The 12,500-nt window shown below is 39.3% G+C and overlaps 1 protein-coding gene and 1 long non-coding RNA gene across 3 annotated transcripts in view; one reads left to right on the top strand and one right to left on the bottom strand.

Annotated features, from left to right (window-relative positions):
* Positions 1–1,100: 1,100 nt before the first annotated feature.
* LOC119574427 lies at positions 1,101–4,012 on the top strand. The gene is made up of 2 exons (XR_005228864.1): positions 1,101–1,235; positions 1,791–4,012. It is a non-coding gene; the product is annotated as an uncharacterized LOC119574427 (long non-coding RNA).
* Positions 2,639–12,500, bottom strand: part of LOC119574425 (RNA-binding protein 24-like) — a 101,579-nt gene continuing 91,717 nt past the window's right edge. For both annotated transcript variants that reach the window (XM_037921646.1, XM_037921645.1), the window contains exons 4-5: positions 9,194–9,408; positions 2,639–8,202 (exon numbers count right to left, since the gene is read on the bottom strand). In XM_037921646.1, the coding sequence (XP_037777574.1) occupies positions 8,054–8,202; positions 9,194–9,408 (364 nt within the window). In that variant the 3' untranslated portion in view covers positions 2,639–8,053. The remainder of the gene's footprint in view (positions 8,203–9,193; positions 9,409–12,500) is intronic.

Here is a 12,500-nt window from a genome sequence, read left to right as displayed (position 1 = left end):
TAAGTAATCAGACAGATGGAAATGGAAGTGATCGTAATAAAACTTTACTTTGCATTTTATACACAATTAATTAGATTTTTTTTAGGGGGGGTAAGTGGATGGAGGGAGTACGGGGAAGGGGGTAGGGGGTAGGGGGAGGTGGCCGCGCTTTGTTGGCCAACTTTTCTTGTCTCATTAAAGGGCTGAGGTGGAGTTCGTGTTACGTAAGCGCTGCAACGGCTCCATTACTCTTAAATATTCACGAGCGAGGAAAGGGGGAATGCTGCAAGTCGTAATGCGTGCTTGTTACGCTTTAAAAGGGGCTGTTTGCGTGCGCGAGGAGGCAGGTTGGTGACGGACGGCGTAGGGCTTCGTGAATGTTTGTGCTTGTTGGTATTGCGAAAAGTGGAAGGGAAGAAGGAGGGGGGGAGGTGTGTGTGTGTGTGTGTGTGTGTGTGTGTGTGTGTGTGTGTGTGTGTGTGTGTGTGTGTGTATCTATATCTATATATTATATATATGATATATGTATATGTTATACACACACACACACACACACACACACACACACACACACACCACACATATATATATATATATATATATATATATATATATATATAATATATATATATATATATATTGTGTGTGTGTGTGTGTGTAAATTATATACTTATATATATTATATATATATATATATATATATATATATATATATATATATATATATATATATTATATATATATATATATATGTATGTACATACATACATGCATATATTTATACACACACACACACACACACACCACACACACACACACACATATATATATATATATATATATATATATATATATATATATATATATATACATACATATATATATACATACATATATATATATATATATATATATATATATATATATATATATATATATATGTATATATTTTTTCTTAATAATAGTAGTGATAATAATAGTAACCTAAACTAGATTAATAAACCGAATAATCCCATTCCCCATGCCTGATATACCACATCATGTACCGCTAAATAACTCCCCTAATTTTATCACGAAGTTCAATACTGTTACGTGTCTCATTCTGTGTGTGCGCAGGGAGGCGGAGGAGGGGGGGCGGCGGCGAGGGGGAGAGGGAGGGCAGCTGCAGGGCCCAGGAGAGCCGTCGGAGGAACCCAGGAGCTGGAGCGTCTCAAAACTAAGCTCTCGCATCAGGACGCCACCATCTCTGCGCTTAGGTAAGGGCCGGGGGGAGGAGGAGGAGGAGAGGGGAGGGAGGAGGAGGGAGGAGGGGAGGAGGAGGAGAGGAGGAGGAGGAGGAGGAGGAGGAGGAGGAGGAGGAGGAGGAGGAGGAGGAGGAGGAGGAGGAGGGAAGGAGAGGAGAAGGAGAGGGGGATAAGGTTCAGGAGAAGGAGAAGGAGAAGGAGAAGGAGAAGGAGAAGGAGAAGGAGAAGGAGAAGGAGAAGGAGAAAGAGAAGGAGAAGGAAAAGGAGGAGGAGGAGGAGGAGATATCTCGGTAAAGGAGGAGAAGGAGATATAAGGTAGAGAGAGAGAAAGAGAGAGAGAGAGAGAGAGAGAGAGGAAGGTAGGGAGGATGAGAAATAGGAATAGAGACGGAGGAAGAAAAAATAAGAAACAGAGAGAGGGATGGAGGAAAGAGAATGGGAGGATTGTACGGTGGGGAAAATAATTAGAAAGTTATGGCGTGCAGAGGAAGATAGAGGTAAGTAGACAGACACAGAGCGAGAAAGTGCCAGCAGACATTGCCACTCTCCTTGTCCTTCCTTCCCCAGACGCGAGATCAGCGTCCTGCGCAGCAAGACGGGCTCCGTGGTGCTCCCCGGCCTCCCCGCACCCGATGCCCCGAAGGCGCCACGCCCCCCGAGTGCCCAGCTGCCTCTCTTGTCCGCCAGGAGCACCGAGCAGTACGCCGAAGGAGAGCTGGCCCACTTGGTCGGCCAAGAGGGGCTCCTACCCCCCATCCCTCGCGAGGACTCCCCTGACGAAGGAGCTCGCGCCTCGGGCGAGGGGCCGGGGGAGGGGGCCGCCAGCGGGGGGAACACCGTGCGCTTCGGTAGCGACGGCGACGGAGACGACGAGGACGAGAGTGAGGCTGCCTCCTCTGACGGCTCGGTCTAAGGATGTCTTGTCTGTCCTTGGCTGCGTTTTGTGCGGGAGAAGGTTCCCTTTCTTTCCTATTAATTGCTTATCAGTTCATTGAGCGGCAATTTTTTTTTATCTTCCTTGTGTGCGACTATTGTGATGTGATGGGATGTTACAAATAGAACCCTGGGATCCTCTTTGCTATAATTTTTTAATGGTGTACCGTATGTGCTTGGTAAGTATTTATTTTCTTTTTATTATACAGTATATACAGGATATGGTTTATTGCTATAACTTTACTGGCAATTTTTTTCATGGTAATCTAAAATTACAAGCACACATTTCCAGGATGTACTGGTAACTTCTATCTCAAATGATTACCATAACATGATCATTCTGAGCCTTAATTTTGGGGGAATATTTGTTCTCTCTCCTTTTTTTTGGCTTCATCTTCATCCGTTATTTCTAGGAAAATTATCTCAAAACCATGAAAAAATCTCCTTAACACAATATAAGGTCTATGAAATAAAAAGAACTGTTTATAATGTAACTATATTTATTTCCTATAATAAATTAAAAAATAAATAATGGCGACTGGTTCTGGCTGACAAGATAACAGGTGGGCGACTGGAGTGAATAAAAAATAAATAAATAAGAATTCCACCAAAATACTTTCCTCTAATTTTCCCTTCCTTCCTTTCTCTGGTGCTGGACATGTGCAAATGTAGAATTTTGCTTAAACATTCGGTCCCATCACAAAATACAAGAATATACGGGGTAAGTGTCTATATCACAAAAACCCTTATATTCTTACATGATTCCACAATATAATTGACACATCTTACATCCTTTAAATATAAAATGTGGTTTTCCTTACAGCAATGTAACAAATATAGAAAATATGGGGCCTCAAACCCCCTTTTTTTTCTTCTTTTTTACTTTTCATATTCCAAAGTCATTGATCTTTTAATATCACATAGATATATGTAAGATTTGGTAAATGTCGGGATATTTCATTTTATCAACCATATATTGAGGTAAAAGACTTGTACATCAAGTTCAGATACCCAAAATAACATTGATAATAAAAAAAATACCCCTGCTCCATATAAAAATAAGAATAAGAGCAAAAATCTGAGATGTCATACAATATATATTGGAACATAGAAAATTTCAGAAAGAAAAATTTACACAGTAGATAACAGATCACTTTTCTCTCTTTGCTTTCATAGCTGCCAGCCAAAACAACACTATTGTAACCCAACACCAAGAAATTTTTCTTAGCAGCCCTCCAAAATACCTGGGACCTTCATAAACTTTTCTGCCAATCGCCCACCCTAAAAAACAACCTTTAACCCATAGAAGGCATTGTGTTACTTCACCATTAAATACGGGTTTGGCGATTGAAAAAGAAAGAAAAAAAATTGCTGTTCATTACTGCTCATTCACATGACACCATCATGTCTGCAGCTCTAAAAATACAACAATTTTCATATTTTTTAAGTTATTTTCTTCTTTCTCTTAAGTTTTGGGTCTGGTATCCTTATTTCATACATCATTCTAGCAGATGGGATTGTAAATTGGCAGCAAATGGAGTGAAAATGAACACATGTCATTTCTTTAATTTCATTAATCTGATATTTTTTTATATTCAATTCTGCAGCATGCAGATGAAAATCCTATATTCCCCTAAAAAGGAATCATAATACATATATATAATACATACCTTTTCTAGGTTTGTTTAGGAAATGAATGAAGTCTTTAAAAATTAAAATATATAATATATATCCATTTCCAAACATTTTGCTGCCACAGATAATCCAGACCAATTATTTTTTATTTACACGGACATCAGAGGCGATCCACAAACTTTAAAAAAAAAAAAAAAAAAAAAAAAAAAAAAAAAAAAAAATCCCCGAAAGATAATAATATACACTGCTTAACCATACAAAAAAAGGTAAGGCCATTTAACTCCTGAAACTTGTGGATTACCTGAAATGTATGAGACGATCAATTGCAAATCTCATCAAAAGTATTATATATAAAAATGATTAAAGATCATTTCAACTTTATTGAATACTGGAAGGTTGAGAACCCCTCATCCACAATGTACCAGTCACAATAAAAAATGAACAAAAATGGAATAGATAAGTAAATAGTCTTTGCCAAACTTTATTTTCAATGAGGATTATTCCATATTATTGTATCAGACAGTATGTTAGTGTCAAGTTTTCTATGCCAGTCTCAAAATTAATCCCCATAACTAAAGAATAATAAGAATAAAAAACAATTTTGATATGCCTTTCAAATTGATCGTCTCACAGTAAATAACAGTAAATAGTAACAATAAATACATAATAATTGCTTCATTTCATATATTTCACGTTTAAACCTTACAGTCTAATAAAGTAACATGAGCTATAATTGCCACTAGCATACATGAACATTAATACATTTATTCTCCCTGTCTCAGATAACAGCATTTCATAACAACACAATACACTGTTGCTTGTTTTGTTTTCCTTACTTAGGTAAATCTGAGGCACAATTATACATTTTGGTGAATAATAATTATATATGATTATATGAAATATGGAAATAGGCTCTTTCTCATATTTTTCTTTTTGTCCGTCCTCCTTTCCTCACTCTCTCTCTTTTACAGTCTTCCTAGTTGAAGGTAAAGGCACTTTTTGATAACTTGAGTTATTGTCATTTCCCTGTTATCTCCTCTCCTTTCTCAAACATAAAAAAAAATAATAATGATAATGCCAGGTGACAGGAGCAAAGTGGAGGAAGAAGGAGGAGAAGAAGGAGAAGGAGGAGGAGAAGGAGGCGGAGGGTGCTTTAAGTACTTTTCTCTTAAAGTGTTGTTATCACAAATGAAATCCTTTCATGCCCAATGCCTACAATACTGAAGATTCTTTCGAGTCTCCCTTTTAAAATAACACCCATGTGGTGGCATGTTGACTTAATAATAGTATTGTTTTTTTTAATGTTTTGTTTTATTTTGTACTCATATATATACTCATTCATATATATATACATATATATCAAAAGTTTCTTTTCCCCATTACTGAAAGCTAGAACACAATTTCAATTCTGAAAAGAATCATACAACAAAAGGAAACTTTCCTGAAGTGCCAATTTATAGCTATGTCTAAATTCAAGGAAACAAAAAGTGTTCTTACATACTTATTTTTTTAAATATAAGAATTTCCACATTACTGCAGTATATAGACACAGCTCCTTAAAAAGAAGTAAACAAAGTTTTAAGGAAAATTTCTGTCATCATTACTATGATTACATCTGGCACTTGCCATCAGGCTATGACAGCATGAAGTAATAGCTGCAATACTAAAATCACCAAAGTCCTCCAATCCTTTATGGACAATTAGCTCTATTATAGCAGCTCCCAAATACCCCACCTTCCCTCCCCCTCCAAACATACACCCTAGAGTTAGAAATCCCTGTCATGCATATACTAATATTAACCGTCTAACGCTGGTTATCCAAAGAGAGAACAATGACAGAAGAATGACCCTCTAGTCCAATACAATGGTGTTTCAAAAAATGTTATTGATCACCCTCTTAGTAACACAGTTAAGTCTCATTGAAAAGGCACTTCATTAGGCAATACAAACAGCGCAATGCGTATACATGTCCGATGATATTTTATTTCCTGACTAGATGAACCCTTTACGGCAGCATAAACTTAGTCATTTGCTTGCCGTCTGCTTAAAGCGTGAGTAATGGTAGTTTGTATTTTATATGGTATACCTTGTTCCACTATATTCTGTACCTCAGACATTGAAATAAATGGGATCTTTTTCCTAGTATAAAACTGGTTTTCCTTATAATCTCATAATAGTAAAAGGAAAGTGTTCTAGATTCACATGGACTTGTTAGCAAAATGTTTTCCGCAGCAATATCTTCCATCTCACTTTTGAGCCAAAGAAGGAAAGAGAAATTTTTAAATCCCAGATTTGATCTGATCTGAAAAAAATATAATGATAAAGTAAACAAAACAGACAAGGTGGGCAGACATCAATATTAGAAAAGAGATTTTCTGGCAGACCACACAAATGCTACATCATTACTGTGGTCTCTTCTCTCTTCCTTATAAAATCAATGTAAATATCCTAAGATAGACAACAGTTAATCAATGTATGGAAGATAAATGGTTAATTCACAGCTTTAAGCAAAATATATGTGTGTCTCTATCAGAGGGGTTTTAGCTGAGCGATTCTATGGCACAGATGTGATGATGGCAGATTCTGACTAGATGTTACAGAATGTCGAGCCGGGTGTGAAGATGATGATGGGGAAGCTAGGTGTGCAGGGTCATCTGCACATCTTGTCATAGTTGTGGTGGTAATATGGAATCAAAACAATGAGTGGAAAATATCCGTACTGACATTACATATAAATTAATAGTAGATAAAAACAAGATAAACACTTCCCTTTCATCGCAACACTGCTTAGAATTCCTATCGGCCACTTCCGTGACATCCTATAGCTTGGCTCCTCAACCATCCTTACAGCTATTTCTGATTGGACTGTAGACTTTGAACAAATACACTATCAAAGCAATAAAAAAAAAGGCCTGACAAATTTTTTTGCCTCAAGATTTACACAAGATGGCCTATTATCTTCTGATTAACCATGTCAAGACACCTTAATGCTTACGGCTATAATTAATAATATATGGCATTATATGACTAATACAAGTTTGATGTATGAGTACAAAGTATGAATGACTATAAGTAACAAAATATTTCTTAATATGAAAACAATATAACAAGGACAATTTTAATTAAAAGACTACCACTAGCTTTAATAGAAAGAGAAAATAATATATCAGATATGGAATAGAATCTCATTAAACAAATATACACACAAACTGATAAGTCTGCTTACCAGCTTTGTGTAAATTAAATTGGGAGAAAATAGGAAACAATGTTTAATTTTTTCTTGATGAAACAGCAAGTACATAAATTAAGAAAGCAGAGAACACAACTAGAGACCTGATATAAGACATAATCTGAGAACTGAGTTATGACGGCATAAGGGCCAGTCATCACAGAACGAAAAAAAGGGGCCTCTAATCTGTAACGTCATGGGATTTCTCCCTTTTCCTCTCTAGTAACATAATAAAAAACAAAGTACAGTAGTACAAAAAATTCATATTGTACAATTCCTTAGAAAATTTTCAAGCACTGTAACATTTACATATCAGTCAGTGGCTTATATTTTTTTGAGCTACTGTTTACTTATATATCTTGTACCGTAGTATCGATATGGACTTTTCTTTTTTCTTGTATGAATATTGTGTTTACAGTCAATGAGATCCCAGAATGATCCCACTAAAAGCCATGAACACTTAATTACAAATAGGCGATCCTGAAGACCAAGAAATGATCTTTCTCATGTCCAAATTGGAGGAGCCAAGAGACACAGGTGTAGAATCTTTGATTTTTTTCGTTAAATATGGCACTACACCTGCTGCTTGGCCACCAATATACTTGATCGAACCCACACAGATGTCTGGAGTGGGCAGATGTGTGGGCATGCATGGAAAGACATGAGCAGCTGGATCGGCGAGTGTTCACAACCAGAGCGGCTTCAGCCATGGCGAGACCTTACAGTCTTACAGTCTGGCAGGTCCTCTTGGAGGCAAAGGACCCGAGGTGGGTGAAGACCTCAGGTGATGGGTCAGGGGAGCAACAAAGGCACCCACATACTAACAGCTTGTAAAACTGAGGTAACAAAACCTTCGGAATGGAGTGGCACCCAGAGCACTTGCAATATGACTAAGAGATGCACAGAAGCACTAGATAAAAAAGGGGAGATAATTTTTAATCCCACTTTCTAATGCCTCTGGAGTTTTAGCTCTTGGCTCGGTTCAGCTCAGGATGCCAGTCCAGCGCGGCGGTGGTGATGCAGCAAGGACGGATTACTGCATGCGAGCCTCCTGCAGTTGTGGCTGGGCTGCCTGGTATGGGGAAATGGGGATGGTTCCAGCAGCAGCAGCAGAGGCAGCCTGGGGTATACCCCACGAGTAGCCTGGTAAAGATGCAGCAGCATACTGGGACATGGCAGAGGCTGTGGAGAGACAAATGGCATTAGACATCTTGTAAATACACCAGAAAAAATATGCATGATAAATTATTTCATTCATAACTACAGTTAAGAAACTGCAAATATGAATAAGTAATGTCAGAAATATTACACCTAAAGAAAGACATTCATTTATGATTACAAATGTCATAGTGATACTGAAGAAAGAAGCATGAAAAAGGTACACTAATCAGTTAGAGTAAAAAAAAAAATCCTTATGAAATGTTGCAAGTTCATTATAAAAACATTGAACTGCTTATAATTTCTTACATTCTTTTGTACAAAGAAGTGTCATATTTTAAATAAAGTACAGTATACATGATCAATAATCAAGAAAAACTACTTTAAACATCATTTTAAAATGGATGCAACTGTAATAACACAATGAAAAATGGATATAACATAACATATAGCAAATCATTAAATCATGTTGCTAAAGTTAATGAAATGACTAGGTAATCAATTACTCTTATGATACTATTGTATTGTATTGTTTTTTTTTTGTTTGTTTGTTTGATAACGACCATAAACAGAAGAAATGCATACATTAATTGAAATTATATGTAAGACAGTTTCACTAACCTAAAATCTAAAAGTGTATATTATTTTTTTTTATTATTATTTTAACTTCCAAATCCTATCTGAGCTTGTCTTACTTATTTCCTCACTCCACCCACATCTCTTCGCGTAACTCACTTGCCAGTCGAGATCTCAATACTTTTATCCTGGTCTTCATCCTATCCTGTCAACTTCAGTGAACCCCACTTAGATCAATCTTTTAGTACTTTCCTCTACATTTTCTTCCAATCCTATTCCTATCAAATTACTTACCCCAGTGTTCTTTCGCTCAACTTTGCTTAATCCCATTCACATCAACTCAACTGAGCTTACACAAAACCCGCTTTTATCTCCTCTCGACCCCCATTCAACTTCACCCAACCCCTCTAACTTCCTCGAACCTTAGCCTCGAACTCACCAGCAGAAACGGCCGCGTACTGGTCGAGGCTGGCCGCTGAAGCCGCCGCCGCTGCCGCCGTCGGGTACCCGTTGGTGGCGAAGGTGGCGTTGGCAGCGGCGTAGTCTAGGTACTGCTGGCCGGCCGTCAGGGTGTGGGGCAGCGCAGTGGGCGCCATGGGTACCAGGCCGGTGGGCATTTGCAGGTATGACGGGTACATGTAGTTCTGGTGAAGCCTGTGGGAAGAAAGTAAAACGGAGATTAATAGTGGGTGGTCAGTTACTAGCTTGTAATGATTACTTTGTCAATAATTTTGGAAATGATTAGACTGCCGTTTTGAATGATGGATGTTGAGGGGTTCCGCCGACCTAGGTTAATAACTGTCGTGGCACATTCACAATGGAGAGGGATTGGGAGGACAGGGAGGGAGAGGGAGAGGGAGAGGGAAAGGGAGAGAGAGAGGGAGATGGAGAAGGAGATAGAAGAGAATATAGAAGGGAGAAGAGAGAAGAGAAGAGAAATGAAGAGAGGAGAAGAGAAGAGAAATGAAGAGAGAGAGAGAGAGAGAGAGAGAGAGAGAGAGAGAGAGAGAGAGAGAGAGAAAAGATAGATAGATAGATAGATAGAGAGAGAGAGAGAGAGAGAGAGAGAGAGAGAGAGAGAGAGAGAGAGAGAGAGAGAGAGAAAGTGGACATGTATATTAAATGCTCGCCTCATGCAACACGTACTTCTTCCCACGACACGAAGAGCTTGTGCATAGACAGACACAGACAGATAGATAGATAGATAGATAGATAGATAGACAGACAAACAGATTTATACATCTCCTTCCTCACATTTGCAGGACATACACAGACACACACAGAGCCATCCCTCTCTCCATGAAACGGCCGTCTTCTGGCTCGGGCGCCTCCACAAAACAGCGCTTAAACACGGCGCCCTTGATCAAAACGCCATGCAAAATTTAGCTTCACCTGCCGTCATGCACGCTCCCCCTCCCCCTCCCCCCTCCCACTACTTCCCCTGCCGCCTTCCCTTCGTAGACGATCGCTCGCTTTCCTTCGTCAGTATCTACCATCTCTGAGTAATGCTTTTTCTATCTTCGTTCTACTTTCTTTGTCTTTATCCATTGGGCTGTTTGTATTTACAACTGTATCTCTTCTCTCTCTCTCCCTGCTCCTTCTCCGTCTCTCTCTCTCTCTCTCTCTCTCTCTCTCTCTCTCTCTCTCTCTCTCTCTCTCTCTCTCTCTCTCTCTCTCTTCCTCCCCTCCTTCCTTCCCCCCCCCGCTCTATCTCTCTCTCTCTCTCTCTCTCTCTCTCTCTCTCTCTCTCTCTCTCTCTCTCGTTATCGGCCGATCCTTCTCATGATTTATTCTCGGTCCTTGTTTCCTTGCCAGAGATAAGGTTCCTACAGTATTCATGATGGACAAGAGTCAAGGCAACGCGTCACGATGCGAACTTGTTTTCGCCTATTCTCGTTCTCTCTCTCCCTCGTATCTTCACGACGTTATCACTTTTCCTCCCCACTTCCTTTTCCGTCTGATCTCCATTCTCCTAACGCGCCAGCCTGTCTCTCGCGCGCGTCCCTTCGCACTCGTTCGTCATTGCAACATTTCTTTCTTATTTCGACCCCAATTTCGAGATCAACTTAAAGAGCTGCCATAACAACGCCGTCGCATGGGAAGGAGTCGCACACAATGCCAACAACCGCCGTAACATAAATAAAATTAGTAAATCATTTGAAGTACAAATGACTCTGTTCGATAATCAATATCACTTATTATACCGCCGACACGCGTGCATATTACGCGACAGTATTCACACGTGCACGCACACGCATGCACGCAAAGCAAACGTATGTAAAAAGTCCTTTACCCAGCCACAAACATACAGACATATATATATATATATATATATATATATATATATATAATATATATATATATATATATATATATATATATATATATATATATATATATAATACATATACACATGTATGTATGTTGTGTGTGTGTGTGTGTGTGTGTGTGTGTGTGTGTGTGTGTGTGTGTGTGTGTGTGTGGCTTTGTATGAATGCATATATGTATGTGTGTGTATGTATGTATGTATACATAAATATATGTGCGTGTATATACACACACACACACACACACACACACACACACACACACACACACACACACACACACACACACACACACACACACACACTATCCTGTCTATTTGTAGGCCTATACAGTGCATAAGCAGTCACACACGCACGCAAACATATCCATGCAGACGCCCTGAGGGGAAGGCAGGACACACACAGGGCGTGTCCACCTCGACCGGCTGTGTAGTACACAGTCGATACGTACACAGGTGTCTGTAATTAGCATCACGTGTGTATTCGTGTGCACTTTGAACGCGCGATTTATACAGCCATTTATGCGCATTCACAACATCATGCGGTCACGTGTTATAAATTATATATTGAAAACCCTCAACATGACGGTCATAGAACAACATGTACTGAAGCTAAGATAGCGGCAGTTAGCACTTAACATAGCGGCACAGATAAGGTATTTAAGGAAATGGAAATAAAGGGATAGTGATGATTGATGGAAATGGAGATGGTAATGATGATGATGATAAATCTACATAAATAATTAATAACCAATGACAAAGTACTAATGGTTAAGACATAATAAATAAACGAACGAATGCATTATTCAATCAATTAAAAAAAAATTACACCAACTGGCAGTGCACCAAACTTCCGATAAAAGAAAGAAAGAAAAAAAAAAAAAACACCATAAAAACAGCACCACAAAAAGCAGCATAAACAGCATACACAGCAGTCGCGAGCATCAAGTGCAGCATAAACGAATGGACCGGTTTCGTGCTCGCGGGTCAGACGCCATGAAAAATTCAGCGTTATCACCTTTCCGTGAATGTGAGTGTGCGTGCGTGCGTGCGTGTGTGCGTGCGTGCGTGGGTGAGTGCGAGCGGGTGAGGAGGGGTGGATGAGTGGGCGAGTGTGAGTGAGGAGTGGGCGAGTGTGAGTGAGGAGTGGGCGAGTGTGAGTGAGGAGTGGGCGAGTGTGAGTGAGCAGGAGTGGATGAGTGGGAGTGAGCGAAACGAGCGAGGGTGAGTATGGACAAATGGGTGAATGTAAAAGACCGTGTGTGCGTGTTTCGACGACGCCATTCATATGTGCGCGTGTATGTACGTGTACCCTAATACCAGCTAGCGTTTAAACAGTACTATTAGTAAAAAAAGAAAATAAAAAAATAAATAACTGGAAGGAAATGCCTCGACAGCTACTTAGTGTAAGCAGCGGGAG

Source organism: Penaeus monodon, chromosome 6 (assembly GCF_015228065.2).
Source record: "Penaeus monodon isolate SGIC_2016 chromosome 6, NSTDA_Pmon_1, whole genome shotgun sequence".
NCBI lineage: Eukaryota > Metazoa > Arthropoda > Malacostraca > Decapoda > Penaeidae > Penaeus > Penaeus monodon.
Note: the sequence above shows the minus strand (reverse complement) of the source record. Positions and strands in the feature narration are given on the sequence as shown.